This window comes from Cornus florida, unplaced genomic scaffold (genome assembly GCF_030987335.1).
Source record: "Cornus florida cultivar Cherokee Brave unplaced genomic scaffold, ASM3098733v1 CherokeeBrave_3.0.0_Hap2_Chr10, whole genome shotgun sequence".
Classification (NCBI taxonomy): Eukaryota; Viridiplantae; Streptophyta; class Magnoliopsida; order Cornales; family Cornaceae; genus Cornus; species Cornus florida.
This window is the reverse complement of record NW_026775580.1, coordinates 110,233,395-110,255,164: the sequence shown is the minus strand read 5'-3', so window position 1 is coordinate 110,255,164 and position 21,770 is coordinate 110,233,395. Positions and strand designations below refer to the sequence as shown.

The 21,770-nt window shown below is 35.2% G+C and overlaps 2 protein-coding genes across 2 annotated transcripts; both read right to left on the bottom strand.

Moving 5' to 3' along the window:
- Positions 1–2,092: 2,092 nt before the first annotated feature.
- Positions 2,093–16,300, bottom strand: LOC132277046 (uncharacterized). The gene is made up of 3 exons (XM_059778752.1): positions 16,268–16,300; positions 15,459–15,550; positions 2,093–3,258 (listed from the first exon to the last, which is right to left on the bottom strand). The coding sequence occupies exon 3, from the start codon at positions 3,202–3,204 to the stop codon at positions 2,302–2,304; it is 903 nt and encodes a 300-aa protein (XP_059634735.1). The 5' UTR covers positions 3,205–3,258; positions 15,459–15,550; positions 16,268–16,300; the 3' UTR covers positions 2,093–2,301.
- LOC132277044 (protein OXIDATIVE STRESS 3 LIKE 2-like) lies at positions 16,181–21,528 on the bottom strand. Its single transcript, XM_059778751.1, has 2 exons — positions 20,925–21,528; positions 16,181–16,843 (listed from the first exon to the last, which is right to left on the bottom strand). Exons 1-2 carry the CDS (start codon positions 21,227–21,229, stop codon positions 16,342–16,344), a joined length of 807 nt encoding a protein of 268 aa, XP_059634734.1. The 5' UTR covers positions 21,230–21,528; the 3' UTR covers positions 16,181–16,341.
- Positions 21,529–21,770: the final 242 nt, after the last annotated feature.

The following is a 21,770-nucleotide window of genomic DNA, read 5'->3' as shown; positions in this document are numbered from 1 at the left end:
AATGTTTGGTGGTAAGGCGCCTATGGCCCAGTGTGATTTTATTATCAAATTTTGAAAGAAAAATAAAACAAATGGAAGGATTTTAATGAGTTAGTTTTTGTGAAATGGGAAGGAAAGGTTATTATTCTTAATAAAATTTTATTAATATTAAATTTGTCTTTATTTTTATAAAAAGATAGAAGTTTATGAAAAAGTATAGGGTAGATTGATAATAAATTTATTAAAATAATTTATTCTTAGATTTTTTTCTTTGCTTTTTATTACTATCATTTTCTTTATCAATCCACCAGACACAATAAATGATTCACACGATTGACCATTTCTATTGATGAATAGGGAGATAAATGAAGCCAGGATCCTTGTTGGGTTTCAACCAATTAAATATGTTTTTAATTTTATCTATCTTAACCATATTTAATGGGTTGACCAACAGAATAAATGTGTTAAAATATCTATCTATATATATATAATATAATAATTCAGGATTAGTTATTGAATTCAATTAATGTGAGAGAGTAGTGCGTAACAACACCACTCACATGAATTAAAATCGATACGATCCGTAAATTATTATTCAAAAATTAATATATTGACAACTTACAACACCAGTATAGCATATAATAGTTATAATAGAGGCTTTGGGCACATTAGATAAATGTTGATTTTCTTTTTTAAAGTGTTCAAAGAAGGACAAATGATACACTTTTGGTTGTATTGGACTCACTAAAGTTGAGGTATGGAGTTAAATAATGCACATCAGCACATGATTTGTGGGTGAGTGAAAGTGTAAGGTCTAATGGCATGTTTGGTTTGAGGAAAGGAAGAGAGGAAAGAAGCAATAAGGGACTAAGCATCCATCCTTGCTTTGTATTTTTTTTATCCGTCCAAAATGGAGGGAAGATGAGAGAAAGAAGGATAATAACCATTTATCTAAAGAAAAAATAATAATAACCAACAAATATGATATTTTCATTTTTAACCTTCCAAAAATTTGTTGCACGCTTTAGAATGGATATCTAATTTTTATAAATTTATATAATGAAGGTATATTGATAAAAACAATATACAAACTCTATTTTCCTTCCTTTCAAAAAAAAAATTACTATATGTCACCCCTTCTAAACTTTCTACACCCCATTTCATTCAACCAAACACAAAATTAAAGAGATATTTTCTTTCTTAGGATGCCTCATCCATTCATTCCCTTATTTTTCCATCCATTTTTCCTTCCATCCAACCAATGGAGCATATAGTGACTAAGTAATTGATTATTTGTTTATTAATTGTCTATGGTAAGGAATAAAACTTTTTAGGGATCAATTAATGAATGCATTGTTTCTTTTTAAAATTACTAAGTTATTCTTAAAAGTTTATATATATATATATATATATATATATATAAGTTCGAAAATATTTATGAAAAGATGTATTTAATTTACATGAATTTTTGAAGAGGGGCAATATTTTGGGAAAATCCAAAAAAGAAAGATTAACAAGTAATATGAGACAGAATATATTTATTGTATATATCTGTAACTGATAACTCAAAAGGTAAAGAGGATGAGGATTAACTTCGGGCGTTATAATGTGAAAAGGAGTGTTGGCAATATTAGGCATTTATTAATACTTTGATTTTTCAAAGTGTTTTTTCACACTAGACCTTTTTTTTAAGTTGAAAAAGTAGGAAATAAGTATGGGACTATCGGTTCATTTTTTGAACTTGGACATATATAATATAGGAATAGCTGTCTCGGTATTGTAAACACTTGTTTGGAACAACCACGTGTTACAACTGACTTGGGTTGGTCAAGAACCTTAAACAAAATCAACAATGGATGCAATAATTCTATGGTTGTATTTAGTGTCCCAATCATATAATTTACCATTAAAACTTTGTTTTCCTTTCCCCTTTTTCTACTGAAGAACACTTCCTAAGGGATGGATGTTTTTGCAGCAGGACCGTCATTCTCTTGGGGTAAAGAAATCCAATACTACAATATATTGGCTCTCTTCTTGGGTAAAGAAATCTGATAACAATGCATATCCGAGTCCGTAAAGCTATATAAAATGTAAATAAAAGACAAGAGACGAGAGACAAAAGACAAAAGTTGGTTGGCAATGTAAGTTCCAGGACATTCAACAAAAGTTCCACTGAGTTCCATTGGATAAGTATTACATGATTACCATAATTCCACTTTGATTTACTAAACAAAGTCCAACAAGCAACTCTCATGCACACAAGACTAGCTACTTTTACAAAACAGACAGGAGTTATACACGCATGCAATACAGGACAATGGACTACACGGTGCCTGGCAGATTCTGCGGAAACATCGGTGACAGTGCTGCTGATCTTGGACGTTTTGGGACATACTTGCGCACCCACACATGCTTCCCATTGATGGTAAACTTAGCTTTGTCCAGACCATTCAGAACGATTTCAATGGTTGACGGCATGTGGAACACAATCCGAGCAAACAGCGCCTGCTCATTAGCCGGAACATCCTGCATAAGCACGGACTCAATGCAATCCCCATAAGCCAGGGTGAAGAACTCCCTGACTTCCCATTCAGAAACAGGGTAGCCCTTAGAGAATGTGACAAACATGGTCCTGTCATCTTGTGGCACCACATTTGCTTGGGTCCACCCCTGGAACGAACCACTACTTCCTCCAACTACCGAGTGAGAAATGCCTGGTTGCACAAAAGACTGATGACAAGGAGGACTTGAAATAGGCATCTGACTTTCTGCTAAGCTTAGGGCGGCATTTCTCTGAATGGCTTTCTGCATAATGTCAGTTAAAGCCCTATAACAAACCTGAGTTAAGACCTTGTTGACCCCACGATTTATAGCGACTCGATTTTCATGGAAAAATTGAAGACACACCTCATTTTCCGTCACGCATTGAGTCAAAGGAATATCACAGGGTTCGGATGAGAACAGAAATTGGTCATTGTTAATGCAGTTGAGGCATGTACCTGCTTCATCTGCAAGTTCATTTATCAAAATATGGGGCAGGGACAATATTTTCTTTATGACATTTTTAGAGCCCATTCGCTCCAACGAAAGCCAAAAGGCCATAATCTGCATTGACTCTAAAGGGTCACGCCAAACATCACTTACAAGAATTTTGTACAGCTCCCTGTCAATTGCATGAAACTGAAGGAATTGCTCTAGGGTAATGGTAAACTGTGTGGAAGTCATGATACAGTGTTGCCCCAAATGAAGAGATGCAGTGAAAAGATAGTAGCAAAAAACCTGCCCACACAAGGTAACCTCAAATAAGGAAAATAATCAATCAATTCAAAATCAATAAAAAGTAAAGAGAGAGAGAAGTTTTAATAACATAACCAAAAGCGAACTCCCTGCATGGCCAAATTTACACCAAGAGTACCTCAACTCTTGATAAGATTTCATCACAATTTATTACAGCAATGGTGACTGTGTGTGTCAAAAGGCCTTACCTCTTCTAGAGATCCATGCAATGTAAGAGGAGAACAAAACCTAACCTTGGAATTTATGAGAAGGCCAATCTAGCTATTTAGGAGCGCCTGTCTCATGGATGTACTGTCTTGACCCTTAGATCAGAAAGGCGGCAACGAGTGTTCTTTTTCTTAAGACCTCTCACTCTCTGCAACCAAGATGCTCATAAAGTGGTGTTGCACCAACCCAATTTATAGGCAATTAAAACATAAAAAATATATATATAAAAACTGAAAATGACGTAATCTTGAAGTGGTTCTTATCAATGTTTTATTTAAACAACAGTGTCATTATGATTCTGCAATTGTTTTTAGAAAAAAATCATCTACCAAGTGGTGTAATTAATGTTTTCAATGTGATTATGGTAATCACAGGTGGACTCATCCACTATTTTTCCATTTCTGTCAGCTGAGTACCTGGCACAAGTGCACACGTCGAACATGTAGAGGAACAAGTGAATTAAAAAACTAAGATAATTAGCTTAGGCCTATCCTTAATCATCCCATGGCTTGTCCGGTTATAATAAGTCAAAAGTTGTTGTAACGTTCATCCTCTGGTTCAAACTCTCTTTTCCCTCCAATCCTAAACTAAGCGGGAAATGGCATGTTTTGGACTGAGAATCAATTGTTAAAATTAAAACCTAAATTTCTACAACATTAACTGGACCTATCTATAAGTAGTAATTGTGTATCGTTATGAAATGTATTTTACATTTTTCCCATATTGCGGTAGCTCAGCATAGATAGTTTCCAAATATATTTAACGACTTTTTAACTTTTTTCAGCTCTTGGACTGCATACAAGATTTTAAATTCTAGCATACAACGCCTAATATGGCACCTTGCGCTTTAAATTGACATAACTACAATGCTTCCAATTTCATTCATGAATTACCTATATTACCGGTTTTTAGTATTACCTGCATGGTCTCTATCTGATTGTTGCAGATTAATGAAGTCACTGTCGGCATCCCTGAAACTAAACCTGTTTGCAGTATAACTAATCACGCCGCCACCTACATATTTGGAATCCTCATAAATGTAACTTGCCGCTAACCTGTTTAAAGTTGATATTGTCGTCACTTGCCGTTAAAAAATGATGAAGGTATAAGTTGTCATCACTTGCCGTTGAAAAAAAAAGAAAAGGTAGAAGTTGTCGCCACTTGCCGTTAAAAAATGAAAAGGTAGAAGTTGTCGTCACTTGCTGTTAAAAAAAAAAAAAAAGAAAAAAAAAAGGAAGAAGTTGTCGTCACTTGCCCTTTTTTTCAAAAAAATTACAAGTTGTCGTCATCCAATTAATTATTGTTGCTCTGATTTTTTTCACATATTCCCCTACGTCACGAAGAGAATGCGACAATTTGAACACCTATCGGGAGTTTGGATGTGTTGCTGTTCTGATTTTTTTCACATATTCCCCTACGTCATGAAGAGAACGCGACAATTTGAACACCTATAGGGAGTTTGGATGTGTAGTTGAAACTAAATGAGCACCACCAGATCCTGTTAGGATTTAGAAATATATACACGGGCGTAGCCAGAAATTCTCAGTTAGGTGGGCCAATGCACTACTATATAATTAAAATTTTCAAATATATATAAAACAAGTATAATAATTTTTTTCTTCAAAATATAAGTCTTAGTCTATATTCTTAAGAGCATATTTATCTAAAGGACCAGAAATAATCTATAAGCTACAAAAAGCTTTTCCTCTTTTCAAAACTAATGGCTTGAGACTCTTTTGTTGGCGGGTGGAACCGTGGAACCTACACAATGTGCATCTAACTAGGTTCCTCTAACTCGTGATCCTACAAAACAAGAACCTAAAACCTGGTGCAGTACCAGCTAAAAACTCTTCAAATGGTTAAATAAGATATTTGTTGCGAGAGTTAAAGTGCTCCAATAGTAATTAGGGTTGCATTTCTCAACCTTCAGATCCATTTAAACCATTGATCCGATGAAAATAAATCTAAACCATTCAATTTGGTTCATTCTGGTCATCAATAATCTGATTTTGTTTCCAAAAACAATGGAAGCATTACGATCAATATGATTCCTGATTTAGAGACAAAGGGTTAAAAGAACTAACAAGAACTGAAGTGTGATAGTAATACATATGTATCTTTGTTTTTTATTTGATTAATTGCTAACACTTCTTATCATAGACTTATATTAAATTGAATCACTGTTATATACATCTTTTTTTCTGACCTAGCCCACATGTGAAACATATTAATAAAAAATAATATTCTAGTTCTTATTGGCATTTCTAATATTGTTACATTACTAGCAGGTTTAGAAACTAATTATGCACTATTGAACAGGTACGGAATGAGAACTATCATCATTATCATCCTTGCCTTTATCCCATGTGAAAGGGGTAGGCCACAGGAATTCTCTTTTTTCATTCTTTCCTATTATGTCTCTTCTTATATTTAATTTTTTTTAGGTCATTTTTAATTACGTCATCCCATGTATGTTTTTAGTCGGCTTCTTCATCGCTTACCTTCTCAGAAAACAACTCTTCCCCTTCTAACCATTGTATCTTCGGTTGATAAGGCTGGATTTAGGCCAACCTTTGTTATCATTGAACCATACCTTTAAGCAAGTGATGAGTGCCGAAATATGCACATTTCAGCCCTTAATCTTACGGTTGTTAGCACTTTAGTCCTATCTTTATTCATTATTTAGTACTTAACTGCCTTATTGTTATTTTTAAGTTACTATAGTGAAAAAGGGTTCATTCCAGTACATTAAAGCCCTTTTTGAAGTCAACCAAACAGCAGTGAGGAAGAAAAGGTCAAAAGTCAAAAATCACTATTTATGATCGATCGATCGAGGGAAATTTACGATCGATCATATGACGGGCTGGGATATTTAAAAAACGACCTCCTGGTTTCCAATTGAAGAAAGCCATGGTGCACGAGATTGTTGACTTTGGTGTACAGGGTCTGACTCATTTTGACTCCTTAGAGTCACCTATAAAAGGGAATTGAAGACTCTTTTTGAGATATAGAGATTTTGGGGGATCAAAGTGAAGAGCTTTCTCTACTTTCTCTCTCTAGAGTTTGCTCTCAAGGGTTGAAGAAAAAGGTGAAGCTAAGCATGGAGATGGCAATTGAAGCTATGAAGATGACATCCATCGTCTCTATGATCGGCTAAATCTTCACTTAGGGCATGGATGAGCCCTAAGCTTGTGTAATTGTATCTCGTCTTTCATTTATGGGGATTTCCAAGTTGTATATGTTGTTTGGTCCTGTGGATTCATACTTGATTGTACCAAGCTTTGTATTGATAAATTCTTCCAATTAATCTTCTAATTAACTATATGTTGTCTTATATGTGGTTGATGGTTGATTGATCTCTACATTGAGTACATTTTGTAATTGTATTCAATAATGGCCATGCATTAATTACATTGGAAACAATTGTTCTTAATTTGATGAATTATGCTTAGTCTTGATAGATTGTGCTACACCATTAGAATAATTGTAGTTAGGTATACAATTCATGCTTGATTTCGATAGTTCATGCTTATTCATTACAATTGTAGTATTTGCTTGCTTATTGATGTGTGCTTGTAGCCACATCCTTATTACAACTTGTTTTCCCCATTAATTGAAAGCATTTGGTGCAATTATTCGGGCGTAGTGGTGAAATCCATACCCTAAGTCCCTCTCACTCTTACTTTAATCCAATTTAGCTTTCATACAATCTCATTTGCATATCTAATTAGCTTAATTACATAATTAGTTTAAACAAACCAATCATCATCTTTTCAATCTCACGCTCATTAATGTTAAATTCAATCCAAGCCTATAGTCCTTGTGTTCAATCCCTACTCACTATACTCCAAATATAGTTGTGTAGTGGTTTTATAAATTCAAAATTGTTGTTTTCTGATTGTCACATTCTACACATCTAAATGCATTGATTGTGAGAGTGCATCAGCAAGCCTGGTCTATAAGGGCCCGTTTCCATGAGTAAAAGGGAAAAGAAAAGAAAGGATAATATTAATATGAAGGAAAAGAAAAGAAAGAAAAGAATGGATGGTGTATCTCTGTATTGTGTTTGAATAAGTAAAGAAAAAATGGGTGGAAAGAATAGAATTCACTCATACTCTGACTCACACTCGTGTCTGGGGAGAGAGAAGAAAGAAAAGTATCTTAACAAATTTATCACTATGTCCTCCTACATTTGACGTAGAATATTAGGTATGTTAGTTATTTTCCTACTACCACTATATATTATAAAGCTACAGATGTCTAAAACTAATAATTTCACTAGAAAGAAATCCACTTAGTTTTATATTCAAGTTTGTTCATTAATATATTAAAAATATATATTTTCAGAGTCAGGAAACTGTAAGTTTGAATGAGATTAGAGAGGAGCGTAAAAAGAATCCCCCGGGATTGAGATGTCATTTGTTTAATTTTGTCCTTCATCATTTCAAAAGTAGTATTGGTACTTAAACATTTTTCCCTGTTCCTCCCATTTTCCTCCACTTTTGAGAAAAATGCAAAATCAACTGTTTAGAACTTTAGAGGGTTAACTTATCCCTCCAAATCCTTCATTTTCCTCCCACAAATTTAAATCAAACACGAAATAGAATATCCCCCCTTTCCTTTTCTCTCTTTCCTTCCAATTCCCTCAATCCAAATAGGGACTGGGGACTAAAACAGAACCAGCCCAAATAGTTCTTATTCGGTTCAGGTTTTGTTGAGTCTACTTAGAACCAGTTTAGCGTTGCTGTAAGAATGAAAAAAGCACTTTTATCATTAAAGTTATCATAAAATTGTTGTTAGTAAAACGAATGTTAGGTGTTTCGTGATACATTATACGAAGTAAATTTGACAACTAAAGTACTTTTAATATGTTTGGTAACAATATTGTTTAAAGCACTTCTATTCCTAATTTTACAATAATGTCCTTTAATAGAGTATTATACTATATTTGATAATAGTGACCTTATAAAACAGCGGATGAAATTGTCTTTTATAAAAAATAAAAAAGAGATAAAATTGTCTAAAGGGAAATCAATTACCTAAAACATAGAACCTCCACTCAAGATACAGTTTTAAAAGCTGGAAATTTTAGTTTCAGTCAAAAGCTATACTGACCTAAAGTTGAAACACATTTAAAAGCAATTTTTAAAATAAAAGCGCATTTAAGTGGTCCTAAATGGGCTCTTAAATGAATCCATCAATTTGACTCAATTTCAAATCTAAAAGAACCATTGGGATCAATTCGGTTCTGTTTTACCCTTCAAACTGAACAAAACTGAAACGTGTGCACCTCCCATTCGGTACCACTAGTCCACATACAAGTATCCTCGCCAATGACAAGACAGGGTTAGCCCTATCCTGAGTTTAGAAGTTAAACTGTCTACAGCTAGACCATCCTGGTCCATTTCCTTAGTGCAATAAGATTTGACTGAATTTGTTCCTCAACAGAAGTTCTAAAATCAAGGAGCATACTCACAGGTAAATTTGTTCTACTTTTGAAAGAAATTCAAATGTTGAAGTTTCTAGAGCTTGCCCCCTGGCTAATGTATCAATCTGACCTAACCAAGCTCATGCCTAAAGGTCGGCTAATTCTTGTCAATGGGTTGATAGGGGTCAATGTGTCTCTTCATAAGCTGAACAACGATGACCCACTCTGTCTACCTCAACAAAGTGTATTCTTCTGAAAATTCTCACATAGGTCAATCCAAATTGTTAAGCTTTGTTGAATCCCAAATTCCCATTGTGATTTGCTCTGGCTGGCATGTTAGCAAAGCACTACCATGCTTCACGGTCAGAACAAACAGATTCCTCCACAATTTTCAACCAGCTTAAGTCGTTTAGTTTCTTTGTTATCCTGTTCATTATCCTATATTCAATTCGTTATCAACTAATAAAATCTTGTAGTAGCCAAGAAACATGGTTATTGATATATAAATGTCCGCCAATATGACAAATTTCAATATATCTATACTACTTATAGAAGTCAAAGGATTTTTTGTTATTTCTATACATTTTCACATTTTTTTAAATACAAAAATAAGGTTTCCCCTTTCATTAAATTAAAAGTGTATCAAAAGTTTTTTTATTATATATATATATATATATATACACATATATATTCATTTTTATTTTTTTTTGATAAGTAAGATTTTATTGAAAACGCTCAAAAGGGGAGCGGAACCCAAAGAAACACAAGGGCCAAAGGGCACCTAAGATTCTCAAAGAGGCCAAAAAAACAATAATCTCCTCTGTAGATCTATAATCCCTCCCTGATACCCAACAAAAAAGAGTGGAAATAATAGAGAACTTAAGCATAGAAATAGGTTCAAATCTGAAATCTAAATAATATATTCATTTATGGAAGCCAAAAGGTTCAAATCTGAAATCTAAATAATTTTATATTATCTCTCATATGAGTTAATACCTTCTAAACTAAATTATGGTTATTAATAAAATTATTCCTAAACATTTTCTTTTTCTGAAGGACACAAACACTTGCCAAAAGGTTCACACCTGAATTAGAAGATTACATCTGAAATTTAACTAATTTTATATTATCTCTCATATGAGTTCTAAACTAAATTACAGTTATTAATAAATAAAAAAATTCCCTAGTTGGTAACCCCCAGGAATTGTTTGCACCTAGCAGGAATCAATCCTAAGACCCGATGCTTCATTAGGCAAGGACCCAAGTTTTTTCCAACTAGGTCAACCCCTTGGGGTTTAGTTATTAATAATTCTATTACTAAACATTTTCTTTTTTTCTGAAGGACACCCAAAGCACACAAACGCTTGCTAAAAAGGTTCACATCTGAATTGTAATACACTGAATTTCAAAATGAAATTTTTTACATCGATGATGGTGATAAAATATAAAAGTTTAAGAAAATTGAAGGATTAGAAAAAGTAGAGAGGATTGGAGGGTGACCCCCCTTTGTGTTTGGTGGAGCCTTTGGAAAGAGCGGAATAGAAGATCTTTTGATGGGGAGGAATCTTCCATTGGGGCGTTGAAGTTTTCTATTATTTGTTCTCTTTTTAGTTGGGGTTGGGGGAGAAACTGTACATCTTTAGATGAAATCGTGGACTTTTTGGGTTCTTTGGGTCCATAGGTCTTCCCCTTTCTCTCTTTTGGATTTTGTATAGCTCTTGGGATGCGGTCTTCTTTTAAACACTTTCTAATACATTTTTACTTATCAAAAAAAAAAAAAAAAAAGTAGAGAGGTATCTTAAAAGGACTTGGATTATATGTGCCAGAAATTTGTGGTTAGATTGAAAATATATATATATGCATGGGTTTTAAGTTAAAATAGAAAATGAATAAAGGTGTGTAAGTTTATTAGTTATACAATGCCATGTGTCACTATCTTAGGGTGCCTAGACTGTAAATTTTGGTGGAAGTGTCCAGAACTCACCTTTATTATACATATATATAGATATAGATATATAATTTTGTGCATATTGGAAGACTATTGGAAGACACAATTTTTTCTGAAGAATTCGCCATGATATATCTGATCCATGCATAATATCCACCTGTGGGTATACGTACGTATGATGCAATTACTCAGTCCAAGTGTTGAGCGAAAAAGGAGAGATTTAATTTATTTTTACCAAGCCACTTGTCATTGTTACATGTAGAATTAACAAAATCTTAATAGGCATGATAAAGCCCACACACACGTGTAGTACATGCAATATGACCATATATATAATACATATATGATTATACTCTGAAATCACCTTCACGAAGGGAAAGTAAAAGAAGAAAGAGAGAGGAAGAAATAGAGAAAGAGGGAAAGAAGAAAAAGAAAGGGAAGACCCAGATCTGGCCATGGTAGAGAAAGAAGAAGAAAAGAGAAAAAAGATCTGGAGAAAATTCAAAGTAAAGCTTAAAAAATTAGGTTTTTCCCTCACTTAACTATTTTAAAAATATTTCTACAATTGTTTCCTTACCTTTGATTATGGTTTGAATTGTCAAATACTATGTCAAAGCATGAAATGAGATGAAAACTTGTAGGGTTTGGAAATGTATATTTGTGCTAAAGACTGAACAGAATAATATGGGCTGGGGCTCAGTTTGTAAGACATGGATTTCTGGAAATTGATTATAAACTGCACTCAATCTCTTACCCAATTGTGAGAACTCTTTTTATATCTTGCTCTGGAGTTTTGAATTGAATTTGTTATATAAAAACTTTTAAGTTACAACTGAACTTTGATTAATTGTTAAGCAGCAAAACTAAATCACGTTGAAATTGAGGGTTGGGGCCGATCTGAAAGATTAGCCGGTGGGTTTCTCTCGAAGAACCACCATTTACTTCGGTAGATGACCCAAAACCACGTGGTATGCCCTTGTGCAGGTAGTTGAGTGTTGGGGCCACACTGTGAAAGGTTGACCGGTGGTTTAACCACCAATTGATCAAATTGATTCATTAAGGCCTAGTTTGGTACGCAGGAATGAAACGGAATGGTAATGGAATGAAGTTGGGAATGGTCATTCTCATTATATTGTTTGGTTGCAAATATAAAATGATGTAGGAATGAAATGATAATCACCATTCTAAGTGGTGGTGGTGGAAGGCGACGGCAGCAGTAGTGGTGGTGGTGGTGGTGGTGGAGGCGGTTGGGGGGGGAAGGCGGCGGCGTTGGAAGGTGGTGGTGGTTCTTGGATTTGGAATGTGATGGATTTTAGAAATTTGATTTTTTTGAAGTTCTACTTGAGAATGAAATAACCATTCCATAGGTTTAGATGTGGAATGGATTTCATTCATTGGAATGAAAATAAGAGAATGGTCATTCCCACATTAAATTTCATACCAAACAAAGGAATGGTTGGAATGGGCATTCCATTCCTGTGTACCAAACTAGGCCAAGGGTTGGGTCACACCGGTGTGAAAGGTTTGCCAATGGATACTTCATGGAGGACCACCCTTGGTTAGTTAAGGCATTCATCCAGTTGAAAATGAAAGAGGGAAAATTATTGCTAGTTTTATGAACTATAGTAGTGTTATGAAAGTGGTGTTTAAACTTGTGTTATGGAAATGGGTTTGATAATATGTTAACTGAATCATACTCGTTTTTCATGATTATATTATGTTCGCTAACCCCAGTTGTTCAATTCATTCTCTAAATTTGCTAAGGAGTTTCTTTCCGCCACTCTTGAAAGAAAAATCCGTTTTCTGACCTTCGAAGGAAATTATTGTTTGTCAACAAATACGGGAACCTATTGGGCTCTTGTAGCTCACTCTTTTTACAAAACATTTTCAAGTTGTGAATGCGGTGAGAGAGCTACGAAGAAGAAAACAAGGCAAGGATGTAAAGTGTTTGATGAATTCGCTTCCAATTTTTGGGTTAGTTAGGCCTTGAAACTTATCTATGTATTCACTGCAAGAAGGATGCACACTGTCTTATAATGTTTTATGGACATTTAATTTATGTATTTAATTTGGACTGAACGGAATTTTGACTTCATGGAGACTTTAGATTTTTAAGAGGTAAAAACTTGAGTACTTTCATTATTATCATGACATTAGAATGGACTTCCCTTGAGAAATCACTGACGTATTTTATTTCCAAAAAAAAATGAAGTACATTCATAAATTTGGAGTCAATGGTTATCTCACGTACCGTGGAATACGAGGCGTGACATGAATTTTCAATACTTTTATTTTATTTCCTACATGAGTTAATACCATCCAAAACTAAATTATAGTTGTTACTTATTAATAATTTTATTCTAAATGTTACCGTTTTTCTTAAGGACACCAAAAGGACAAAAACGCTTGCCAAAGTTTCAAATCTGATTGTTTTATTATAAGGCGGGATATGCCTTATGTGACATGAAGTTCCCGCAGAACACGGTATGTTTTTCATTTCTTGTACTCACACCAGACTTCATGGAGATGGAGGCCAAGTGTTCCTCATCGACCACGCCTAGGCTTTTCGCCTCTCCGATGCCCCCAAACAGGTTGTTTTGTTAACATTTTGTTGGCTTTAATGTCTCAGAAAGTGTCTGAAAATAGTAATGTGACTTGAGAAAATTTTGGCTATACATTTCCTTGATATAAGGGTCTGGTTCATTTTTCTATTTCTCTCCTCTTAATGTCAAATTATAGTTTAGTTTCATACATATGCCATGTTAAAGAGAGGAGCTTTGTGTCTAATCAATCTTATTTCACTATTAGTGCCAATATAAGTTTTTTAAACATCCGTTGTTTGTATGTGTATTGACTTTTTATAATGAGATTTGGCGATTTTTTGAGTGGTTGACCAGTTGGAGGAAGTACCAGGGTTGGCCGATAGGATAGGTTCCATGATGTGTGTTGATATTGATTTAAATTCAGATATTGAAGAGGCGGACCATGAAGGTGGTGGTTCAGATGAGAAAAAAACCAAATTGAATGCCTTTGAGATGGTGGAGAGTGAAATTCACAGAGCAAAAGAGAGAGGTAACCACTATGAGATGGTTGGAGTTTGACATTGAGGATGCTATGTTGTTATCACTCAACTTGCCAAGTAAACTTCCAGTATATCAGTCTCACATATCCGTTTTGTGTTTCTTTTCTTTTATATATTGGACGCATGGTTCTGTTGTCTCCATTAATTTTAAAAAGGAGAACATTGCTTGGGAATTACTCTTTTTGCTCCCAATTGATTGGAATTTGATTTAGTAAGGGAAAGATTGATGTGTATATACTTGGGTGAATGGACTACTTAGGCATGCAACATGATTGAAACAAAACAGAATTCCCCTGGTTCATATTTTGCTGCATCAAATATTCGATTGCATTTCCCTTTATAGCTACTTCCTTTGAGTTGGGGAGAGGTGTTCATATCTGGTGACAACTCTCCTTAACTACACTATATAAGTGTGTCATTGTAGTCTTATCACATTAGCGATGTAGTGACCTTATTTATTTTGACTGGCAGGTGCATGCACGTCAATCGGATTTAAGAAAATTATTCTGCATATTGCCCTCTGTTTTTATTTCATATTGCTCTTATGTAATCTGGTTTAAAATCTTTCTTTTTTCTTTTATTATATATGGATTTTGTGTTCTTGAAATTTCAATCAACAATTTTGATTTACAAATTAAATTCTCTTAACTTTAAAATTTTTACTCTACTAATTCTGACTAACTAAACATTTTACAATTTATCAAAGATTTTTAACCACATGCTCTTTCCTAGTGTGTGTGTGTGTGTGTGTGTGTGTGTGTGTGTGTGTGTACATATTATATATAGAGAGAGAGAGACAGTACACCGACACATCAAGGGTACACCAACAAAATATATCAATATTCAATCGAGGGCTCCTTGTGGGTCGGTGAATCGTTCTCATATTATATATAACTAACATCACGTCATGATAACTCAATCTAATATTACAATGAAATTTATGACATACAAAATTGTATAATCAAGGTCACCTTTGTCATAGAGAAAGGCTAACAACAACAAGACATCTGCCTGTATAATAAATACTGAATATTTTACTAATAAGTGTGAGACCTGCCAAGTTCAAAATGGTCAACTCATACCCAACGGTCCCTACCCATTACGAATTTGTTGAAGTAGGCCAATCCTAACCAGTCTATTTAAAGAAATGTGTCACAATCAAACCTTTAAATGAACTAGCCAAATTCGTTAAATTGATGAGTTGAATCAGGAATCACCAAGTTCAAGCTGTTAGATAGACTAATAGTTTCACCGGAAAGGAATAAAGTGTGGCTGGTTGGGCAGGACTATGCCTTAAAAATTCACATGTGGCTGGGCCTGGGACAGCAAGAGCCAGTGTGTTCTGTGAAAACACTTCGCCTTAATCCTAGCCCGGCCTATACCCACCCAATGTCTGGCAACATTGAACTTCTACCAATACAACTAGTTAAGACATCGTGAAAGTACTGAGTATGAGAAGTTCTAGTCGAAGTTACAACAAACTGCAAAGTAAGCGCTCGTCTTATAGTAGGACATACCAGCCATATAATGCATCTGTATCCACCACAAGCTGGCCAGTGTATAATGAAAATGGGTGCCTCTCTTGCTGGGTAAGACCACGTAACGGTACCTGCAATTAAGTTGTTGTCTTAAGATGCAAAAGTCATAAAGCAAAAGTGAGCAAAACAGCCAGAGTTTGTCATATGATTCAAAGCAGCTCTTACATGTAACAGTATATCTTTTAACGTACATTGACAATCACCCAAAGTATTATATGCATTTACATATTTTTAGCCTTACTATCATTGTATAGACTATTACCTATTCATATCGAATATGAGATACAAAAGTCGCTGCTCCTGGTGGTTCTTGGACATGGAATGCACAGGTCTGGGGACAGGTATGCTCCCGCAAGACCAATCCATGGATTACAGCAAAATCCACCCCCTTTCAACAAACTGGTCTACTAGGTTTTAGAGGTAAATTAACCCGACTTTCCACAAATTGGAAATCCCAGATAAAACTTTCACAACTAACGCTGGTAGAAAAAATGCCAAAAGAGGACATAACCATTTCAATCTGCTGCTTTTTCATTCAAGAACTTTAACAACTAGTTACAATTCTCCTTTTCATCAAAATATATTTTGGGTTCATTGGTTGAAAACAAACATATGAACAATTCAAGGTGATGGGGCAAATAATTGAGGGAAACAAGAAAAGTGAAGCTCTTTTGTGGTAGCCACTTTATAAAGCAAAGAGAAACAAGAAGTCAAACTGTATTGCTGCCATTATATTGATACCAAGTACAACAGGAAGGACCACAAGATTACACAAGGAGACTGCTTACAAAGAACTGCAACACCGTGAACGTCTTTCCAATTTTAGATTCATAGCGCCAAAGAGAAACTCAAAACTTATATGTCAATGCAGTTTGTCCTCCTTGTCTGTGTTGCTTAGCACTAATCCAGTGGTATTTGTAGTTGCAGTGGCGGCACCCTGAAGATCAGACAGAGAGAGAGAACGCCACGGAGAGTATTTCCATCGAGGTGGCGATGATAGAACTTCATTGTTAGGTGATCTTCTACTGTGTGGGTACAGTGGAGGAAGAGAGAAAATAAGTGATGATGAGTTCGAGTCGGAGTTTTCACTGTTAGTATTGCTTTCAGAGCTGCTCATAGTTACTGCCAGAGCCAATGTACTTCTACTGGAGTTGGCAGGTCTCTTCGATATCCCACCACTATTACTTCTCATAGGATAATTGCGATTCTTGTCCCAGAAAATACTATGAGCAAGTAAGTTCTTGCGTCTCCTGGTATGAGCATTTTCCGGCTTTGCAATGTTTTTTACAGAAAGACAAGATGAAGCATCTGCTAGGCTAGTAAAAGACTTTGATTTGCCACAGTAGAACTTGGATATCCCTCTCCTGAAATGATACCAATCAGACACATTACAAGACACTTGTAGAAAATAAAACAAAAAATCGGTCCAAGAGATATAGAAAACATCACAAGATTCACATATAATCTAATTGAGCTTAAAAGAATATAATTCTACAGTCACTAATCAGTATCAATACCTATTGATTTATATTTGGAGAATGATATACTCAATCCTACGCTTTTGAGCAAAAGCGGGGAAAGCAAATTCCACCAGATGAAATTCTTCTTTAAAAAGGTTTAAAAAAAGAAAAGAAGAGAAAAGGACAACTTGTCCAACGTTCAACCCTTGGCATGATTAAAACTAATACCACCCATGTACATGAAATAAACCACAATTCTATACTATATAAAGAGGAGAACCCAATACCTAATAATAGGTCTATAACACAACATCATATGACTGTCTTTAACAACTAACACATAATATGAAATTGAATAACTTATTTACATTAGGGTAAAGTGCAAAAAAATACACCTCTCTATTTACAAAATATGCAATTACCCCCGTTGTTCATAAAACCCCCTACATTTTCCAATTTGTGCAAACAAGGACGAATCTTTTATTTTGGGCTAATTGAACAATGAAATGACTGAAGTACCCTCAAGGTATAATATATATTAAAAAAGATAATATATATATATATATATGTATGTATGTATGTATTTATAAAACAAAGCATTCTGACTAAAGTATTAACTGTGCAGATCCATAGCTGTTTCGCTAATCTGTCTAAGATAGCCATAGCAGCTCGAGATTCATCCCTTTTGCAATACTCATAAGCTACTGTCAGCCAAGTAACTTCATATGGGGAAAGTCGTCCGTGAATCATGGTATCATAGAGCCTATAAGCCCGTGATTGTTGGTTCTTGTTTTTGGGTTTGTTTGGGATTCATTGGGTCAAGCCACGGTCCACCAGAGGCTTCATTGAGGCATGGTATAGTGGAGGCCCAAGCTCATGACTCTTAGAGGGTTACTCCTTTGTGCGTTTGGTGGTGTCTATGGCTTGAAAGAAATAGGAGATCCTTTGAAGGAAAGGAAAATCATATTGGATCGTAGAAGTTCTCCAATCTTAGCACTCTAGTTTATTGGTCCTAGGAAGAAATTGTAAATCCTTGGATGAACTTGTACAGTTTTTGAATTTGTTGAGGGTTTAGAGGCCCTGTTTGGCTTTCTGTTATTTTTTAGGGATGTGTTCCCCTTTTGAACGCTTTTCATGAATTCTTACTTATCAAAAAAAATAAAAAAACCGACTAGGAAAAAAAAATCCTACCCTGTTTACCCCAAATCACTCCAGATTTCTGGGTCTATCAATTTTAGCTTATAAAATACACAATTAAAAATTTTTATCCCATTCATATCTATCTTTTATATCACCAACTTAGCTTTGCACACAATTTATACGGAATTGCATCTTCCTTCTCCACCAATGCACCGACCACAATCACATCATACCCACCACCACCTCCACTTGCAAGAAATCAGCAAAAGACGTCATATGTATATATATTTACCGTGTCTTTGCCTTGTATATGTGACTCTCCTCTGTTTTTTGACAAGAAAACTTCTGGAAAGCCATTAATGACGAGCTTGAAGGTATAGTCACGTGACGACGCTCTTCCATGATGTTAAGTGTGGGTTCAAGCTGGTTTTTGCATCCCACACCTGGCAACAATGGAGTTGGATGGCATCAATAAAGATGAGGAGAGGAAAATATGAGAGTTTTTTTTTTTAATTAAGGGTATATTGGGGGTTTTATAAAATTAAAAATTCAGTCAAATTGATCATTAGGGGGCAATTTGCTCCAAATGTTGATAATTCAGGGATTTATGTGCACAAAATAAAAAGTAGGGGTGGTAATAACACATTTTATATATAGCCGGAGTGTTTTTTGCACTTTACCCTTTCAATTACGACCTTACTACATACTCTCTCAATAGCACAATAAAAAGGTAGCTAACATAATATGAGGTAACACTAATCAGCAAGGATCATCAACCATGCACTAGTCTGTCCATCATCTGAAGTTGTAAATAAAGAGTGAGCTCATAGTTCAACAAGTTCATCACTCAAAAAGTTAAATTATACCTTCTCCTTACTAGTAGTGCATTTATAAATAACTTGTTATCATAATAACCGAAATATTCTCAACGTTATAATTGCAACTATATTTGAATTTCTTGTAGCTTTAGATCTTAAACTCATGAAGATTAATAAGAAATGTTGCTCTTTTCAAGAATTAGGTAGTTCACTCTCAATTAACAAGTAGGGGAACACATCCATTCTCTCAGTATATAAATAAGGAACGCATCCCATCTCTCAGTATAAACGTAGGGAACACATCCAACCTCTCACTATATAAGTAGGGAACACATACAATGTCTCACTATATAAGTAGGAAACACATCCAACATTGATCATCTCACTCAATTAATACAAAGGAACACGTCCATTTATAAATATATGGGAACACACCCCTTATTTCAAATTTGGAACTAATCCATAATTATGCAAGTTTATACTTTTTAGTACCAAGACTTTAAGCATTTTCTTATCTCAAGAACACTCAATTATTGCATCTTCACATAGAATTAATATTAAGTTGTATTGCGATTTTCTAATACTAGCCTTCATCAACATTCTTCTAAGTGTCATCTATAGGTATTAACCATATTATACATCATTCTTACTTAAAGATTCTTCAACAAATAGCATTGATCTTGGAGTGGACTGAGCTCTGTAGGAAGTTCTGGGCCTAGGGTTTCTGTGGCTGTCTCACTAATCCTTCAACATAGGAACCTGTCATTTGTACATTTTCAGAGAAGGGGAATAGTGTTGACTTCTATCTGCCATAACTGTTTTGTTGCAGTGGATGACAATAATCACCTCGTCTGTACCTGCCCTTTCGCTGTTGCTATTTGGAGAAGGTATTGGGTAGACTGGGTATTGTGGTTGGGGATTTTGAGTCCCTTAATGGCTTGATTTATTGGTTTCTGCAGCAGTCTGGTATTGCCTCTCGGAGGTCCAATGTTCTATGCTCTGTGTTTTCCAATACTATATGGATAATTTGGTCTCAGAGGAACTCTGTTCTCTATGGAGGTAGTAGAGATAGTCCTGAAGTTCGTACAGATTGCATTATCAACATTTCCAGACAGCAAAAGTGCTCCTAGAAAACATCCTAATGAGCTTATTAATACATACCAATTGCTTCCAGCCACCCATATTTCTCCTATTCTGGACACCCTTATCCTGCTCCCGATTTTCGACATATGATGCCGGTGAGAATAAGTCATCTATCCAAACAAATGAACTCAGCTCAGTCCTAGAAAATGGTTGTTTTAATCTGATTGTGTTAGACATTTGAAATTCTGGATTTCTTTTAATTAACATGGGACAAAGAAAACAATAAACTGGTGTAGTTTTCTTGTGTCACAAGTAGTGAGAACTAAAGATTCTCAAAAATATAAAGGGGATTTACAATGGCTGCATAAGGACCACGTACCCCATGGTTTTTTACTGTGGTTGAAGCTCTAGGCTAAAGATGACAAGAGAGTGTTGACTTTACAAGGAAAGGGTGCCTGGCATTAACCTTTTAGGTTCCGGAATGCATCTGATCCAGCAGAAAAAAAACTCAAGACTCAGATGTTAATTTATTTCCTTTCTGTATCCTTTCTCAGCAACCAAATGGAAACTTAAAATAATATACCTAACAATACAACAGAGTCTTTAGGCAGTAGAGAAAGATAACACAAAATCAGTGTTACTTTTGACACCTCTGTCAAGTGACCCCTTTGCCATTAACAGTTTTCTTCCCAAGACTTCAAAATAAACAAATCTCAATTCACTCTAACAAGATTATATATAGATCCTTAATTCTCGAAGTAGTTCTCTTCAATATCTGCAAGACCCCGAATTTAATAAATTTTTAATTTGCAAACCAAAAGATCATCAAAATAAAAATCCAAAGAATACCAAAATTTATTGATATACATAAAGAATTTTAAGACATAGAAATGTATCAAGAACTAAACAAACCCCAAAAAGGTAGAGAAGAGAATGACACATACTTGAGATGTAAAACTTCCTGCAAAGCATCCATGGCGTCCAAGGGTCCTTTATACGAGCTCTGAACCTCAGACTCGCCGGAATCACCGCCTCCGTCGGACGAGTCACTGTTCTTGCCAATCGACGACGTGCTACACGAATCCAACTCTTCCTCCCGCTCTTGTACTACGTTCTTAGTCGTCGCAACCATCGTAACCGTGCTGCCGGACTCCGGCGAGCCAGAGATCGATACACAGTTCACTTCTTGGACAAATCCCGACCGTTCGATCGAATTACCGGAATTGCTCTCCGCGATCGACATCGTCATGAATCAGTAGAACACATAAACAAACAACCAAGCAGAAATATAAAATCGTCAAAATGCATAAATATATAGATTAGATTATCTGTTTTATCGCGCCATAAATAAAGATAAAAAAAAAAGGCAAAATGAGAAGACAAAGTCTTATCCTAATCGTAAATTAATTCGAATTGAAAAAAACAAAAATAAAAAATTATCTATTGCAAGTAAAATTACAAACAGATAGTGGTGTGGATCACGTGATACTTTGGGATGTCAGTGTAATACTCTCAATTATCAACCGATTGATAAGATCCTGGTGCGATATGGTGACAAGGACAATAGGTTTTGGTGATGTGGTAAGGTGGGCTATGTTATGGAGTGACATGTGGCAGATGAGTTAGGTTAGATTTTGGGAGTGGTGGATTGACGACTGGTTTAGGTAGGCCCCACTCGTCCAATAGCTGGTTTGGTCATACATATATTATGGTGTCTGTTTAGCCTCTCGGCTAATCTGAGCTGTGTAGACCAAGCGTTTGAAAAGTCGCGTGGGACTCGTGGGGAAAAG